This window comes from Cebus imitator, unplaced genomic scaffold (genome assembly GCF_001604975.1).
Source record: "Cebus imitator isolate Cc_AM_T3 unplaced genomic scaffold, Cebus_imitator-1.0 Scaffold8, whole genome shotgun sequence".
NCBI lineage: Eukaryota > Metazoa > Chordata > Mammalia > Primates > Cebidae > Cebus > Cebus imitator.
In genome coordinates, this window is record NW_016107323.1 from 10221004 (window position 1) to 10237468 (window position 16465).

Below are 16465 nucleotides of genomic sequence, written 5' to 3' on the forward strand. Positions count from 1 at the left end.
GGGCAGCCTGCCTCGGGCAGGCCAGTTGCCTTAATTGGGAGCCGGGTGGGTGTTCTCCAGGAATCCAAGTGGATTCAGATTCAGGACACAGCAGCGGAGAAGACTCTGCTCCTGGGGCGCAGCAGGATGGCCGTACTCAACCTGTTCCAGCTAGTGTGCCAGCATCAGGGGCAGCCGCCTGCACTGGACATTGAGGACACAGAGGGGCAGCTAGAGCAGGTAAGGCCCCCTCTGTATGGCACCTCCAGCCCCCAAGCTATCCCTCTTTGGAAAAATCAGGTACCTAAAACCCCACAGTTAGTGACACCTTTTCTGGGTTAAGCATGGCCCTCTTAAGAGGTCAGAGTCCTTTCCCCAGGGCCGTGGGCTGGATCGCTGCGCAGGCACCCAGCCTAGGATGGATTCCTGGGTGCATCTTTGCTCTGACAGTGATTGGCTGTGTGGCCAGAAGAAAACCATGCCCTTCTCTGCGTCTCAGTGCGCTTCCTCTACTAGGAAGGCCAGGGTTTGTACTGGCTCCATCTTTTCTCCCAGGATCCAACAGCCCACACATGTGGTAACACCTGAACAAACCAGCAGGTCCAGACTCACTCTTTAATCTCTGGCCTTCTGGCTCCCTCCTCCCTGTGCAGAGAACCTCAGCTTCCCCAGGGAGGGTGAGGGGAGGGTGAGGCTGAGTTGTGCAGTACAGAATATGACATAGGGTTTTTTTCTGTTTTTGAGACGGAGTCTCGCTCTGTCACCCAGGCTGGAGTGCAGTGACACCATCTCGGCTCACTGCAACCTCTGCCTCCCAGGTTCAACTGTTCTCCTGCCTCAGCCTCCTGAGTAGCCGGGATTTTACAGGCACACGCCTCCACGCCCACCTAATTTTTTGTATTTTTAGTAGAGACAGGGTTTCACTGTGTTAGCCAGGATGGACGCTATCTCCTGACCTCGTGATCCACTCGCTTCGGCCTCCCAAACTGCTGGGATTACAGGCGTGAGCCACTGCGCCTGGCCAGTCCCTTTTCTTTCAGTCCAACTGAAGTAGCTGGACATTAACAAGGAACAAAATCAGTAACTGGTTGTAATTAATTAGTTGTAAACACCACTGCACTAGGACCAGACCATCTCTTTTCAAAATCAACTCTGCCCCTGTCAAGGAGAAAGGCTCCCTGGAGGGACGCTGTGCTTTTTCCCACCTCCCCTAACACTCCCCGGCCTCGGCCGGGACTCACACTGCTCTGCGGCTGCTGGAATTCAGTAACAGCTTCATTTGTCCACTGCATTTTCATTATTTTCAAGTACCCCCTAGTTATGACAAGGGGTAACTACTTCTTTCCATTTTTGGAGAAACAATTTCCTTCTGTTGATAGGGTGATAAATATGAGGGGGAGCCCACAGATAGCTGTATGTTCACCCTCAAGTTCTAGTTTTCACAATGGATCCGTGGCGTTTATTAAGTTGATATCCATAAAGAATTAAACAAAATAAAGGAGGGTCACCCATGGAGAAGATGAGAGTAAGTCACAAACCAATGAATACGACTGATCCAATTAAAAGAAAATAAAGCTGACTGATGTAAATGAAAATACTAATTGGATGGTGCAGGTGACAGCAGCTAGGAAGCTGAGGTGTCTGCTCATGTGGCAATTGGGAAGGCTGGCCTGAGGCTTTTAAAACCCAGAACAGTTTAGGATCTGTCACTGCCTCTGGGAACCACCATCATTGCTATTCTTTCAGTGAGGGGGTCTCCAGTCCCCACCCTGCCTTTCGGCCTCCCCACATGTTGAGGGGTAGGGGCTGGACAGTGGCTTTTGGGCTGAAGTGTGACTTCGTGTTGGGGTCCCCCAGGTGAAGCTGTTCATGCAAGACCTCTCCGCCATGCTGGCAGGCCTGGGTCAGACTGAGCCTGCAGCCCCTGCCTCCTAGCCCAGACCCAGGTGAGCAGCGGGAGAGGGGACCCCCGAGAGACCCCAGGATAGGAGGGCGCCGCATTTCCGATGGGGTGGGACAGGGTGGTTCTTCCTGAATCTGTTTCCTCATTGGGAAGATGGGAGGGCTGTGCCTGTTCAGAGTGCTGTGGGCCTGCCATGAGAGGCACATAACAAGTATTCAATAAATGCAGGTCCACACAGCAAGCACTCAATAAATTCAGGCCCTGATGAGGAGGTGATGGGGGGGTCAATGGGCTATGTGTGGGGCAATTGTCTCTAAAATGAGACCAGACCAGGCCCTCCCTCCCAAGGTGGCGGGGGCATGAAAAAGGCTCTTTGTCAGGTCTCAGAACAGGGTCCATGCTAGATAAGAGCTCACGAAGACCTCTCCACTGTGTACTCTGCCAGCTGAGGGGCCCAGCCTGAGAATCTAGCACGTGGGGCCGCCCTTGACCTTCTCAGAACCTTGAATGGGGTGGGAGGTGAGAGGGCAGGCCAGGTTCTGACCTCCAGGTGTGGAGGGCCTGAGTTAACCTCTTCATAGCCAGAGGGGAGCAGCATGCCCTTGCCTCCAGGCTGTGCATCCTGTTCCCCTCCCGCAGCCCATTCCAGCTGCAAGGAAGCAGGTGGGAGGAAGGGGGACAAACTCCCACCTCTGGCACCTGGCTTGTGCTCTGAGCCTCACTTTCCTCATTGCCAAATGGACACAGCCGCAGAACCCCACCTTGGGAGGCCCTGGATATGCTCTCAATTCCTCCTCTGCCACATTAGTTGGGATTTTAGTACCCAGGTCTCTCCATTCCAACTCCCCAAGTAGATCACACTCTGGCCCACCAGCAGTACTCAGTAAAGATTTATTACATTAAAAATGCCATCACCAAAGCCTGAGGCACTCAGGGCTCTGACCGGTGCAGCCATGACCTCTGAAGCCAGAACACATGGAAGCAGCAGCAGCTGAGTTGCCAACTCAGGTCTTGGCCTGCCTGGCTTTGCTGGCGAACTCCTACACATGCTTCAAGGCCCTGCTCAAATGTCTCTGTCTTAGGCTGACGTAGCTGCTGCCCTTCTGTGGCCATACAGCGCTCCTTTTCAGGGATGATGGCTCCTGCAGGGAGTACCCCCAGTGCCCGGCACAAGGCCAGGCACGCAGTGGTGCACAGGAACGTCTGCTGATGTCCACTCTAAGGCCAACCAAGGAACCACGGGGCTCGGTCCTGGTCCTCACATCCTCTTTCGCATCTTGCCCTTCTTGGAGCGGGCACCCCGGCCGAAGGCACCCTGCTGCAGCTCCTGGGCACGGCGGCGGTTGCGAGCGGAGAGCTGCTTGAGGCCACCACGCTGCAGGAAGCGCAGCTTCTGGGCCCGGCGCCGCTGCTTCAGGATCTGCTGCTTGGTCTTGAGTTCCGGGCGGACACGGCCTGCAGGGGTGCCTGGGGCACGGGGCTGGGATGCACCTGCTGGGACAGGGATTCAGGGAGCTCAGGTGGTGGGATCACTCCCAAGATCCCCTCCTCCCAGAAGCTCGCAGACTCCTTCCCGGCCCCAATCCTGTTCTGTGCTTATTGCTGTGGCCCAGTAGGTGGCTAACAAAGCTTTAGGGAGCCCCACGGAGTGCTCAATAGCACAGGGCCAGAACCGCGGGGTTCAAATCCCAGCTGTAACCTCTTAGACCTTGGGCAAGTCAGTTAGTGTCTCCACGCCTCAGTTTCCCCATCTGTGAATGAAAAATCACAGCATCTCCCTCATGGGTGAAAAATAAATGGTATAAAGTGCTCAGAACAAGGCCTGGCCCACGGTGAGAGCCTTCTGGGCATGACTGTTACTGCTGAGAATTCTCCAATCCAGGCGTGTCTGTTTCCACAGCACACCTACTACACGCTGGGCTCTGAGGCCCCCATAGTAACCAAGACAGACCTCAGCCTCTGTCTCCATGGACAGCATGCTCTAGGCTTGTTAGATGCAAAAAGGGTGTAGATGAACCTTCCTTTAGGCGGGAGAGGAATCAGAGGCGGCCAGAGAGGGAAAGGGACTTGTCTGAGGTCACACAGCAAAGCAGCAGCAGTGGAGGTCAGCAGCCCTGCCCCAGCCCCAGGTAGTCCATTCTTCTAGTTCTCCGGGAGGCAAGCACCACCCTCCCTGGCTCCCACTAAGCCCTGTGTCTTCCTCCTCCTCCCCATTCACAATAGCAGCCTCTCCAGGGCTCCTGGAGGGATGACCACTGGGGTGGTCCCAGCTGTCTCCATTGGAGCCAGGGTGCCTCGCAGGACCTATCACCTCCAACGAGGACACAGTGCAGGGAAGAACAGCTGCTTTCTCCCAAAGCCCAGAGGTCGCTGTCGCTCCCACCTCCCCAGGCCCTGCCCGCCCACTGCGTGGCACTGCTTGCAGCAGAAGCTGCTGTTTCACCCAGGTAAAAACAGGCTGAGAAGTGAGGTGTGGGTGGTCCCCACCCAGCCACGCTGACAAGGAGACATTCCCACAGATGGGAGAGCTGGAGGGGGAGAAGCCACAGAGAAGAGGCCCAGGCGAATGCATGCAGGTTCAGAGACACCCAGAGGAGGCGGTGACCAGCCCCGGGGAGTGGAGTGACACAAGCAGGGGCAAAGGCAATCTGAGAGACCCAGGACATGGTCCCAAACTCCCTTCTCCCCAGGGAAGGCTGCAGGTGGGAGGCTTGGGCAGCTGGGTGACCCAGGTTCAGTCACAGCCCCCATAAAGCACCTGTTTCCTGGCCTGTCAAGTGGGTATTCGCAGTCACCTTGCCTCCCAGGTCATGTGTGACCTGTCCACACCCAGCAAGTGGGAGCCCCTCCCTGACAGCAGCCCTTAAGCACAGGCTCTGGCAGACAGAGCCAACTTCAAATCCATCTTAGCCTGTTACTGGCTGAGGGACCCAGGCCAGATCAAAGAGGTCCAAGTCCTCAGATGACCAAATGTACCACTTGCCAACCCACATTTCAAGACAGCACCTTCCTCAACATCTTCCGTCATTGCCTCCTCCCAGAACCAAAGCTGCCTCTGACTGCATCTTTGGTGACATGAACTTCCCCACAACACTGATAAAAAGAACGTCACTCCCGAGGATGCCACAGGGAATCAATTCATGCTCACTTTGTCAGGTCGAACCACATGCAAATGCTATTTTTGCAGGTGAAAAAGGCCCACATAGCAGCATTCGCACAGGTTCCACCTCCCGAGTTCTCTAGGTTTCTAGACAACGAGGTGAATTAGGTGAACAGGGCATCTAACAGAAATTACCCCCATGGCTTCATCTGCGAAGTGGAAGGGGTTGGGGATAATGTGTCTGAGGGACACGGTACTTTCCAGCGCCTGCGAGGCGGTGCTCGTGACCATCAGAGGCCGGGACAGCAGAAAGGGGAATCTGTGGGGGTGGGGTGGGGGATCATGGGGGGACCCAGGGTTTTGGCAGTGTACCCCAACGCACCCAGCTCTGGGGCTCTGCAGTAACCCCTGCACCTGTGCCTCAGTGTTACCCTAATCCGACCACACGTGCCCTGCCTACCTGTGCACCCACACTCCCCACATTGGCTCTCTCACCTTGGCCACGGCCTCGCTTCCCACCTCTTCGCTCTGGGCCTCGCCGGTCAGATGCCCCTTCCTCGTCCGAGTCACGATCATCAATTTTCTGTTTCTGCTTCCACTTCTGATAGCTGGGAAGCCTCGTTAAGGAAGCTGCGTGAAGCCCCTGGGATGGGAGCAGGCTCCACCCCACACCGCCTCAGCAGACACAGGTCCGTTATCCCAACCGCCGCTGAAGCTGCTCGGCCCCGCCCCCAGCACACAGGTCCCACTCATTGTAGATGTTGCTGCTGAAGCTGCTTGGCCCCGCCCCTAACACACAGGTCCCATTTATTGGAGATGCTGCTGCTGAAGCTGCTCGGCCCCGCCCCTAACACACAGGTCCCATTTATTGGAGATGTTGCTGCTGAAGCTACTCGGCCCCGCCCCCAGCACACAGGTCCCACTTATCGTAGATGTTGCTGCCGAAGTTACTCGGCCCCGCCCCCAGCACACAGGTCCCACTCATTGTAGATGTTGCTGCTGAAGCTGCTCGGCCCCGCCCCCAGCACACGGGTCCCACTTATTGGAGATGCTGCTGCTGAAGCGGCTCAGCCCCGCCCCTCCATGGCCACGCCCCTCTGGATACAGGTCTCTCTTGTAGGAGCTGCTGATGTAGCGGCCGCTCTCTGTCTTAATCTTCTTCTTGTCTTCCTGTCCTGACTGTCCCACAAATCGCTTCTTCTTACGGTCCCTGCAGGAGAGGGAGTTGGGAGGGCTGCCGTGGAGGGAGACACCTGGAGTGCGGGCGCCCGCTCCCCGACCTTCTCATCGGGTTGTTGCAGCATTAAAGGACAGCAGTGCAGCCATGTCTGGCATGCAGTTGGTGCTCAATAAAGGCAGCTTTGGTTCCCTATCCCTCCTCACCTCTCCCTGGCAGTCCAGGTCTCAAAAGGGAGTGTGGCGGTCAGAGGACTGGCGCCAGCACTTGGGCCTGGCTCAGGGACAAGAGCCCCCTGGAGGCTTTAATCACCTGCCCCTTCCCGGCTGTGACCCTGGGTTGAGACTCGTCCATTCTCTAGACATTAGAGTCCTCCTGAACAAATGGGTCCTAAGCCCTGTCTAGAAAGATTTGCCAGCAAAAAGGACAGATGGGGTATCAAGATCCCTGTGGTGTGCAATCAAATCAAGGGGACAGGACAGCCAGAGACCATCACACCTACTGTGAGTGGTCACATGGGTACAGCCAGGTCATAATCCCAGTTGTGCAAGATCAGATGGGAGTGAGGACATCAGGGAGCTCACCCTGCCTGGTGGCATGGAGGTGGGGCTCACTCCTCACTCACCCTGGGCATGGAGGGAGGGGCAGTGGCTCACTCCTCACTGGCCCTGAGCAAGGAGGGAGGGGAGGCTCACTCCATCACTCACCTGGGGCATGGAGGGAGGGGCAGCTCACCCGCTCACTCACCCTGGGCATGGAGGGGTGCTCACTCCATCACTCACCTGGGGCATGGAGGGAGGGGCAGCTCACCTGCTCACTCACCCTGGGCATGGAGGGGTGCTCACTCCATCACTCACCACTTGAGCTGCTGGCGGCCCCTTGTGAGATTCTGGGCTTCATCCCCCATCAGGTCCAGGACAGCACCAGCTGCCTGCTGCTCGAAGGCTCCCGCTTCCCCGCCGACACTCAGGCTGCAGAGGGAGAGAGGGAGACACAATTGGGGTATGGGACCCAGCGGACCTGCCTGCTCCACCCAGGACCCAGCCAGCCACTCACCCCCGCTCGCTGTCAAAGTCCTTGGGCCGGTAGGGGATGTAGAATTCCTGGTCCCGCTGCCGGGCCGCCTCCCTCTGCCTCTTGGCTCCCCTGTCGGGTCCCGACCTCGGCCGCTTCCGGCCCAAGACCTCTGAGAAGACATCCTGGCAGAGTGTGGACTGAGTCACGCCTGCAGCCCCCTGGGGAGCCCCCCGGCCTCCCCACCCACCAGCCCGGACACAGTGAGGGGCCAGTGGTTTCCCAGGGACTTGAAAAGCTTCACTCTGCCATTTCTTAGCTGGGTGACAGTGTCTCCTGTGGGACCCTCAGTTTCCTCATCTGCACACAGAGCACAACCCCTGCCTCAGGGACTGGCAGAGGCAGGACAGCTGCATGAGGAGGAGAGTGCTGGTGGGGGAGACCCAGCTCCCCATTCCCGCTCTGCACCCCAGGCCATGCGACAGCCGGCCCTGCCCCTCTTTGCACCTGGCCTGCTCTGAACATGGACCCAACCGCTCTTCTTGGCTACCGAACCCTCTGTCCAAACAAAACATGAGAGAGGGACATCCTGGGGGACACGCAGGCCCAGGACCCACCAACCAGGTGAACGGGACACATCATGGTCCTCCCTCTGAGTGGAAATCCGCACGTCTCGCTGCAGAAGCCCTGATGTATTTGGTGGCTGGTGACATCCCAGACCCCACTGAGAGTGTCATGTCGTACACAGCTCCTCAGGCTAAAGATCTGGCCCCACAGTTTTAAACGAGGGATGGTGGACAAGAACCATGCCCTGACCCTGCAGGTGCAAAGCTGACTGCCTCCACCCTCCCTCCACAGCTCAAAGTGCCGGGGACAGCCCCATGGGCTGCTGGGACTTAGCCGTACCCCAGGTCCAGGGTCCCCAGGGTGGGGCCTGTACCTCCACACTCTCTCCTGCCTCCTCCTCCTCAGGCTGCTTCTCCTGCAGTGCTGGACGACTCAGGGCTGGGCCTACAGGGCCCTCCTCATGCTCCTGCCGTCCCTGCTGTCCCTGCTGGAAGCGGGCAATGGCTTTGCGGTCCTTCTGCCGCTTGGCGCGCATCACCTGGCTGCACAGGTCTCGGCTGGAGGCGTTGATCTCAAAGATGGTCTGTGGAGGAATACCCAGTCCTTTGCCCACTAGCCTCCTACCCCCTAACCCACCCTTCCCACTTGGTGGGCTCCCTGTGGGCGCTCTTCCCCACTGTCCAAGGTGGGCACTTTAATTATTCATACTTTATAATTAGACAGACAGACCCAGGCCAGGCACAGTGGATCACTTGAGGTCAGGAGTTTGAGACCAGCCTGGCCAACACGGTGAAATCCCATCTCTACTAAAAATACAAAAATTAGCCATGTGTGGTGGCGGTGGCCTGTAGTCCCAGCTACTTGGGAGGCTAAGGCAGGAGAATCACTTGAACCCAGGAGGCAGAGGTTGCAGTGATCCAAGATTGCACCACTACACCCCAGCCTGGGCAACAGAACAAGACTCTATCTCAAAAACGAAACAAAACAAAAACAAAAACACAAAGAAAGACCCAGGCTAGGCACCGTGGCTCACACTTATAATCCCAGCACTTTGGGAGGCTAAGGCAGGAGGATTGCCTGAGCCCAGGAGTTACAGACCAGCTTAAGCAACATGGCGTAACCTCATCTCTACAAAAAATACAAAAATTAGCCAGGTGTGGTAGCATGCAACTGTCGTCGCAGCTACTCAGGAGGCTGAGGCAGAAGGATCACTTGAGCCCAGCAGGTCAAGGCTGCAGTAAGCCATGATTGCACCACTGCATTCCAGCCTGGGTGACAAGCAAGGCCCTATTTCAAAAACAAAAAAAGACCTAAAGAGGGTGAGTAACCAGCCCATGGTCATACGCTAGGAAAAACCATAGCTTGTCAACACAAGTCCATTTGACTTCAAAGCCAGTGCTCTTAACCATGACACCCTCTCCAGCTCCTCTTCTGATGCTAGTTGGCTGGCAGGCTTACTCACCCCTGAGTAGGTCTTCCTGGCTTTTGTGCACCCCCTTCCGTATGTACAAGATGGGGTGCCTGATGGGAGTCAAGGGTTGGGAAGGAGGTAAGGAAGCTCAGGAAAGCCAGCTCTTCAGGCCTCTAACAGACAGGGGCCATGCCACTTCCCCCATGAGCCATCTGTAAGTGCTAAGCAAGGGCTGCCCCATGGGACCACTGTGGGCCAGCAGGGATGGTTCCAGGACAAGGGGCATCTCAAGGGAGGCTGTCAGAGCCAAGGCTGCAGGTTAAAGCACTATAAGCTCAGATGAAAAGCCCTGCTGGCGGCATGCTGGGGGTTAGGAAGGCAGCCTGCATCCTGGCGCCACCATTGTCACTGTTGTGACCCCAGGCCATGACCACCCGTCTCTGCACTTCACTGAGCCAGGACTCAGAGCAAGGTCTCTGCCCGGCTGCACTCACCGCCCGGGAGCGGTAGTTCTTGATGCTGTCCACCAGCCTCAGCCGCTGCAGCTCCTCCTCTGCGAAGCGTGAACCTGGTGGGGAAGCAGTGAGGTATGAGGCTGTGGGTGGGGTCAGCAGGCCCACCCGCCACCCCCTGGCCTGCAGAAGGACTCACTGAACAGGGGGTGCAGGCCCAGCCCTGCAAGGTCCAGCTCCTTGGCCCTCTTGATGGACTCGGGCGAGGGTGCCGGCCGGGAGCGCACGTACTGCTGCTGGGCGTTGTCGGCAACGCGGGCCAGGCCCCGTAGCTCCAGCGACGCCTCCAGGGTGCTCTGCAGGCCGCCGTCCTCCTCGTCCACCACGCTCTGTGGCACCCGGCCCAGCATGCCATCCACACCGGCCGCACCTGTACCCCACACAGCACCTTGTCAGGGGTCTTCCCATCCGGCCCGCCTGTCCACTGCCTGACCACCACTCCCAGGCCTCACTCTGGCCCCTGAATCACAGGTAAGTGGCTACAAAATAATCACTGCCAAGAACACCGGCACTTATGCAGGAGCTAGAGAGCCAGACACTTGAATACACCGACTGGGGTCAACAGACCGCAGTGGGCCGGCCAGCTGCCTGCTCTGTCAACAGCTCTGCGGGAGCACGGCTGCACTGCTCGCTTATTCGTGGTCTCCAGCTGTTCTTGCACCGCAGGGCCAGGGTTGAGGAGCTACCCTGGATCACACGGCCCACAGGGCCTAGAATATGTACTACCCGGCTCTAAAAAAAACTCTGTTGGCCAGGCACGGTGGCTCATGCTTGTAATCTCAGAGCTTTGGGAGGCTGAGGCAGGAGGATCACGTGAGGCCAGGAATTGGAGACCAGCCTGAGTAATGTAGTGAGGCTCCATCTCTACAAAAAACTCTAAAACTAGCTGGGCATGGTGGTGTGCACCTGTAGTCTCTCAGCTACGCAGGGGGTGAGGCGGGAGGATCTCTTGAGACTGGGAGCTCCAGGCTGCAGTGAGCCATGATAGCGCCACTGCACTCCAGCCTGAACGACAGAACAAGACTTTGTCTCTCTTTAAAAAAAGAAAAAGACAAAAACAAAACAACCAACAGCAACTTTGCTGACTCCAGCATTAGAACATTCGACATCCACAGATGAGAAAATGAGGCTCCCTTACTACCAGGACTGTCAAGTGAGTCAGTGCAGGGACAGGATTGAATCTAGGCAGAGTCCACAGTAGCAACAGCGACACTTATGGTGCTAAGTAACAGCAACAGCAGGGGCCGGGGATGCTGGCTCTGCTCCTCTACCTCACACCAAACCTATGAAGAAAGTACCTGTGTTCTTTTTTTCATCATGTTCTAACTTTTTACTGAAAAAAAACACAACAGTAAGCCAGGCACGGTGGCTCACACCTGTAATCCCCGCACTTTGGAAGGTAAGGCGGGAAGATTGCTTGAGCACAGGAGTTCATGACCAGCCTGGGCAACACAGTGGGACCCCATCTCTACAAAAAATAAAAAAATCAGCCAGGCATGGTGGCACCTGCCTGTATTCCCAGCTCCTCAAGAGGCTGAGGTGTGAGGATTGCTTGAGCCTATGTGGTCAAGGGTGCAGTGAGCTGTGATCATGCCAGTATGCTCCAGCCTGGGTGACAGAGTGAGCCCTTGGCTCAAAAAACAAAAAAAAAACAATGTAAGAAAAACACAAAAGCCAAGGGAAGAGTGTGATGGACCTCGTGGGCCCACCACAATTACCAACATCTGGCCAATCTTGCAAGAAAGGCACTGATGAGCCCATTTTAGAGATGAGGAAACTGAGGCTCCTGGAGGTTTAGAGATTTGCCCAGGGGCACATAGGGTCAGGGTCAAAAACTAAGCCCCACCCTGGGTCAGGAGCCTGCCCTCTTCCCATCTCTCCAGATTAGGCAGGTGCTGAGCTCTGCTGAGCCCCGGCTAGCTCTGGAACAAATGCAGGATGTCTCTCCCTAAAAGCTAACGGCACTGGCGGTGGTTCCCGCCTGGACATTGGCGGAGGCTCCTCCCCTCCCTCACGGGGCTGCGTGCTGCCTCTGGCCCTGAGCAGGCCACGGGTGCAAGGTCCGTTTCCTCCTGCTCCTGCCTGTCACCAGGTGGGACCTGGGGCTGTGACAGGCCTGGCACCTGGAAGGGGCTGTGCTCCCACCTCCCTCACTTGGCTTGAGCCACTGCGCCTGGCTGATTCCTTTTACTTTTTTAAAGAGATGGGGTCTTACTCTTGCCCAGTCTGAAATGCAGTGGCGTGAAATGAGGTGGGTGAATCGCTTGAGGTCAGGTGTTCAAAATCAGCCTGGCCAAGATGGTGAAACCCTGTTTCTACTATAAATACAAAAAAAATTTGGCCAGGTGTGGTGGTGGGCACCTGTAATCCCAGCTACTCAAGATGCTGAAGCAGGAGAATGGCTTGAACGTGGGAGGCGGAGGTTGCAGTGAGCCGAGATCACGCCACTGCACCCCAGCCTGGGTGACAGAGTGAGACTCTGTCTCAAAAAACATAAAATAAAATAAAAGTAAAAAAAATAAAAGCAATCAACCTGGGGTCAAACCCAGCCCCACCTCCTCCCACAGCCAAAACAGGGCGCCATGAACTCCACGGGGACCTCTAGCCCCACCCCAGCCTCCACTCACCTGAGGGCTCCTTGAGGGGCCGGGCGAGGGTGAGGGGGCGGCCCAGGAACAGATGCAGGTCCAGCAGGTAGGGGATTTCGTCAGGGGCCACCAAGGAATAGGCCGTGCCACTTCGGCCCGCTCGGGCCACACGGCCTGCAGCCAGAAGACGCAAGCTTAATTAAGCAAAGAACCCAGCCCCAGCACAAGTTCCACAGAAACCCGCGAGCGGGCGAGCGGCGCGGGCTGTCGGAGCGCCGAGGCCCGGCCATGGCCACCACCAGCACCACGGGCTCCACCCTGTTGCAGCCCCTCAGCAACGCCGTGCAGCTCCCCATCGACCAGGTCAACTTTGTAGTGTGCCAACTCTTTGCCTTGCTAGCAGCCATTTGGTTTCGAACTTATCTACATTCAAGCAAAACTAGCTCTTTTATAAGACATGTAGTTGCTACCCTTTTGGGCCTTTATCTTGCACTTTTTTGCTTTGGATGGTATGCCTTACATTTTCTTGTACAAAGTGGAATTTCCTACTGTATCATGATCATCATAGGAGTAGAGAACATGCACAAATACTGCTTTGTGTTTGCTCTGGGATACCTCACAGTGTGCCAAGTTACTCGAGTCTATATCTTTGACTATGGACAATATTCTGCAGATTTTTCAGGCCCAATGATGATCATTACTCAGAAGATCACTAGTTTGGCTTACGAAATTCATGATGGGATGTTTCGGAAGGATGAAGAACTGACTTCCTCACAGATGGATTTAGCTGTAAGGCGCATGCCAAGCCTACTGGAGTATTTGAGTTACAACTGTAACTTCATGGGGATCCTGGCAGGCCCACTCTGCTCTTACAAAGACTACATTACTTTCATTGAAGGCAGATCATACCATATGACACAATCAGGTGAAAATGGAAAAGAAGAGATACAGTCTGAAAGAACAGAGCCATCTCCAAATGTAAGGTCATGAGATTTATCTAGAGCCTTCATAGCATGTATTGGTTAGTCTTATTTATTTAAATATACAAATATTTTCACATTTCGAACTTAACCATGTATTTCTTTAAGAATACTTTTCAAGATAAATGACTCTTCATACTGTTACTTAATGGTGATATCTAGTAGAAGTACAGTCATGATTAAAGAACATAAATAAAGTCACTTCAGAAAGTATGTGCTGAATTCCTTCATAAGAATAATGCTTTATAGTTACAGGGAATTTTACAAGAAAGCTCTTATTATGGAATTGGCCAGCCTAATGATTTTCCAGGCCCACCCTCCCTCCTCCCTCTCTCCCTCCTTCACTCCAACCCTCCCCCCTCTCTCCTCTCCTTCCTTCCTCCCTCCCTCTTTCTGTGTGACTGTCTTAACCCCTGCCTTGTGTTCCAGCAGATTGTAAACACTCTGTATCCTCCATTTCTTTTTTGCTTGCCCCCTCCTCTTCTTAATTATTGCCAGTTGAACTCTTTCTTTCCTTTAAAGGCCTACTTCAAATATCACCTTTTCCATAAAACAGCTCCTTATTCCCACAGTGAAGAGATTAGTAATATTATAAAGATATAAAAAATAGCTAACACTTTGACAGTGCTCACCGTGTGTCAGGCTCTGTGGTGTGGACTTCACACCTCTGTTTCAGCCCTCCCTCATAGCAGTCATACAAGGCAGGCACTGTTTTTCTTACCATCTAACAGATGAGGAAACTAAGACTCAGAGGCTAAGTTTGACCAAGATTTCCCAGGTTGGCAGTAGAACTGGAATTCAAACTAGTGCAATCTGGTTCCAAGTCTGTGCTAAGTTGCCTTACAACCAAACATAATTTTTACTTTCTTTGAGCCACTGGGGTATTTGAAACTGCTGGGATGCTGCTTCATAAGGAAAGGCATTGAGACTCTGTATAGGCTCAGTTTCTGTTAGACTTCATCTGGTAAAATCTAAAGTTTCCATGAAAAAGAACAGACCAATCTGGAAGTCTGTGAGTTGAAGGAAAGGGGCTGATATGTTTTCCCTGAATGCAGGGTTTAGAGCAAGGGGTGACGTGACCTCCCTTATCCTGCAAATCTACCACCCTCCACTGTGTGGGCAACAAAGAGTGAATGTAGAAATGTGCATGCCTTCGCAAAAGATAGTATATTGTCTCTTTCCTACCATGTGGCTCATTGTATTTTATACCAAAATGGTGTTTTTCTCTTCGTATTTTCTATTACTGGTTAAGTGTTGAGAAATGTCATCTCAAACTGGATGGGATTCCAGACTTGAAATTGGTGTCTTTTCATTGACTGTTTTCTATCTCCAGGGTGACCACTTAATCTTTTAGTGGTCTCCCTGCTGTAAGAGAAAGTAAAGACAATTGTAGACAGCATCATAGAAGTTTATTCTAGAATGCTAGAAGGAGAATGAAAGCCTAGGAATCAAGATGCTGGACTCTCAGTGACCAGTTTGGCTCATCATTTCCGCACATCGCTTAATGTGTATGAGTCCCTCTCTGCAAAAGGAGAATCCTAATGTCTTCCCCATTTTAGAGACTGTATGAAGATCAAACGATTTTGTAAAATAGTTGAAAATATCAAATGTTATAAACGTGATAGTAGTAAATCAAATTCGACAAAAAATAATACACATATATATGTTCTGTTACTTCACTGAGTTTTTATGGGTTTTGCTCTCATAAAATGTCACTTTCCTCTTTTGGGTTATAGACATCTTAAATCAGAGGTTGTTGATAATGGTAAATATTCTTAATGTGTTTTCCCACCATTTAAATAATATATTTTATTTAAATTTTACATTCATATACTTTATAATGTCAAATAGTGATAGTCAGTAATAAGTCCCTCAAATGGCATTTAGATGCTCCTTGTGCATCAGTGGAGTATGTAGATTATTGAGATCCAAAAAAGGATGCTTGTGGAGCCCACTGGCTCTTCTGTTGGGGACCTCTCCATTGTCCTCTCCTCTGTCTGCATCATTTAGGATATGGGTTTGGCTGCTGAAACAAGGACCAAAATAACAGGAACTTAAAGTAGAAATTTATTTTTATGTTACATGTGGGACACTCACCTGTAAGCAGTGCATTAATAACATGGGGGCCCTATGGTATGAGAGATCCACACTCCGTCTTCCCTGTATAGATTACTTTTGCTCACATCCTATTGACCAGACCCTAATCACATAGCCACACTCGGGTGTACCATAGGTGCTGATGTGTCATCTTTAGCTAGACTTCCAAGCAACCAAGAGAAATTTCTTTTTCTGTGCAGGAAGGGGAGGAGGGCTCCCAGGTAACACTTGGCAGTCTCTGTCGTGACATATGTAGGACATTTCCCTGGGGCTGTTCGTTTTTGTTTGTTTGTTTGTTTGTTTTGAGTGAAGGATTCTCCAGTATTCTGCCTAGGACATACAAACTTGACTGCTGGGACCCTGGGTCTGGGCAGGGGAGGGGGGTTGAGGATATCACCTCTTAGAATACTGGCTGTCTTTGTATTATCTACATTTTCATTGCAGCACCATATCCCTGCCCTGCTTCAGAACTGTACAGTCTAGTGGCTACAGGTTTCTTGCTATATTACTAGAATGATATGCCTCATTTTAAAATTAAAATATGGGGCCATTTGTTTCATCTTGCTTCATTTATAATTACTGTTTTTTCTCTACCATTTTAAAATGTTATAATTCAAATGTAAAGGTAAGATATTTGGGAGGCACTAAGGAAAAAATAGCCTTATTTTATTAAAAGACAATGGAAAACGAGAATAACAGCTGCTGCACAGAGTCCATGAACACTGAGTACTACCTTGCAGGAACAGCTCAATGATAAAGTATTGTTTCCCAAAGTGCAGTGCATCCGGCATATGCTTTGGCTCTTGCCTTGGAGCTTTTCTTTTGGCACTATTACATAAAGTGTTAAAATGTGGCACTTCATTGATAAATTACTTCAGTTAATTTGAATACTATTTGGTTACTGTATGGATCACCTCTAAATCCAGTTATTTTGTTGCATACTTCATCTGGATCTAGCCTTTTCTCCACTTGCTTCTTTTTCTTCATAGCCTATATAATCTCTCTTATACCAAATGAAGTTGAAATATTCTGGCCTTCTACAAATATAAAAACAGCATGAGTTGTAAAAATACAGAATACCCTGAGTTGGTAATGTAACCTTACTGCAGTGTTGCTAAGAATAGCCTCTTCTTTCAC

General features: G+C 52.7%; 2 protein-coding genes across 3 annotated transcripts in view; one reads left to right on the forward strand and one right to left on the reverse strand.

The window, feature by feature from the left end:
- Positions 1 to 3526, forward strand: part of CFAP73 (cilia and flagella associated protein 73) — a 9434-nt gene extending 5908 nt beyond the window's left edge. The window contains exons 6-8 of one of the 2 annotated variants that reach the window (XM_037743754.1): positions 61 to 219; positions 1837 to 1925; positions 2965 to 3526. In XM_037743754.1, the coding sequence (XP_037599682.1) occupies positions 61 to 219; positions 1837 to 1914 (237 nt within the window). In that variant the 3' untranslated portion in view covers positions 1915 to 1925; positions 2965 to 3526. The remainder of the gene's footprint in view (positions 1 to 60; positions 220 to 1836; positions 1926 to 2964) is intronic. The other variant, XM_037743758.1, reaches the window with a different exon arrangement.
- Positions 2757 to 16465, reverse strand: part of DDX54 (DEAD-box helicase 54) — a 30898-nt gene continuing 17189 nt past the window's right edge. The window contains exons 12-20 of the mRNA XM_017543190.2: positions 12291 to 12425; positions 9803 to 10033; positions 9646 to 9719; positions 8114 to 8323; positions 7216 to 7358; positions 7017 to 7130; positions 6088 to 6192; positions 5478 to 5590; positions 2757 to 3373 (exon numbers count right to left, since the gene is read on the reverse strand). Of these exons, the coding sequence (XP_017398679.1) occupies positions 3141 to 3373; positions 5478 to 5590; positions 6088 to 6192; positions 7017 to 7130; positions 7216 to 7358; positions 8114 to 8323; positions 9646 to 9719; positions 9803 to 10033; positions 12291 to 12425 (1358 nt within the window). The 3' untranslated portion in view covers positions 2757 to 3140. The remainder of the gene's footprint in view (positions 3374 to 5477; positions 5591 to 6087; positions 6193 to 7016; positions 7131 to 7215; positions 7359 to 8113; positions 8324 to 9645; positions 9720 to 9802; positions 10034 to 12290; positions 12426 to 16465) is intronic.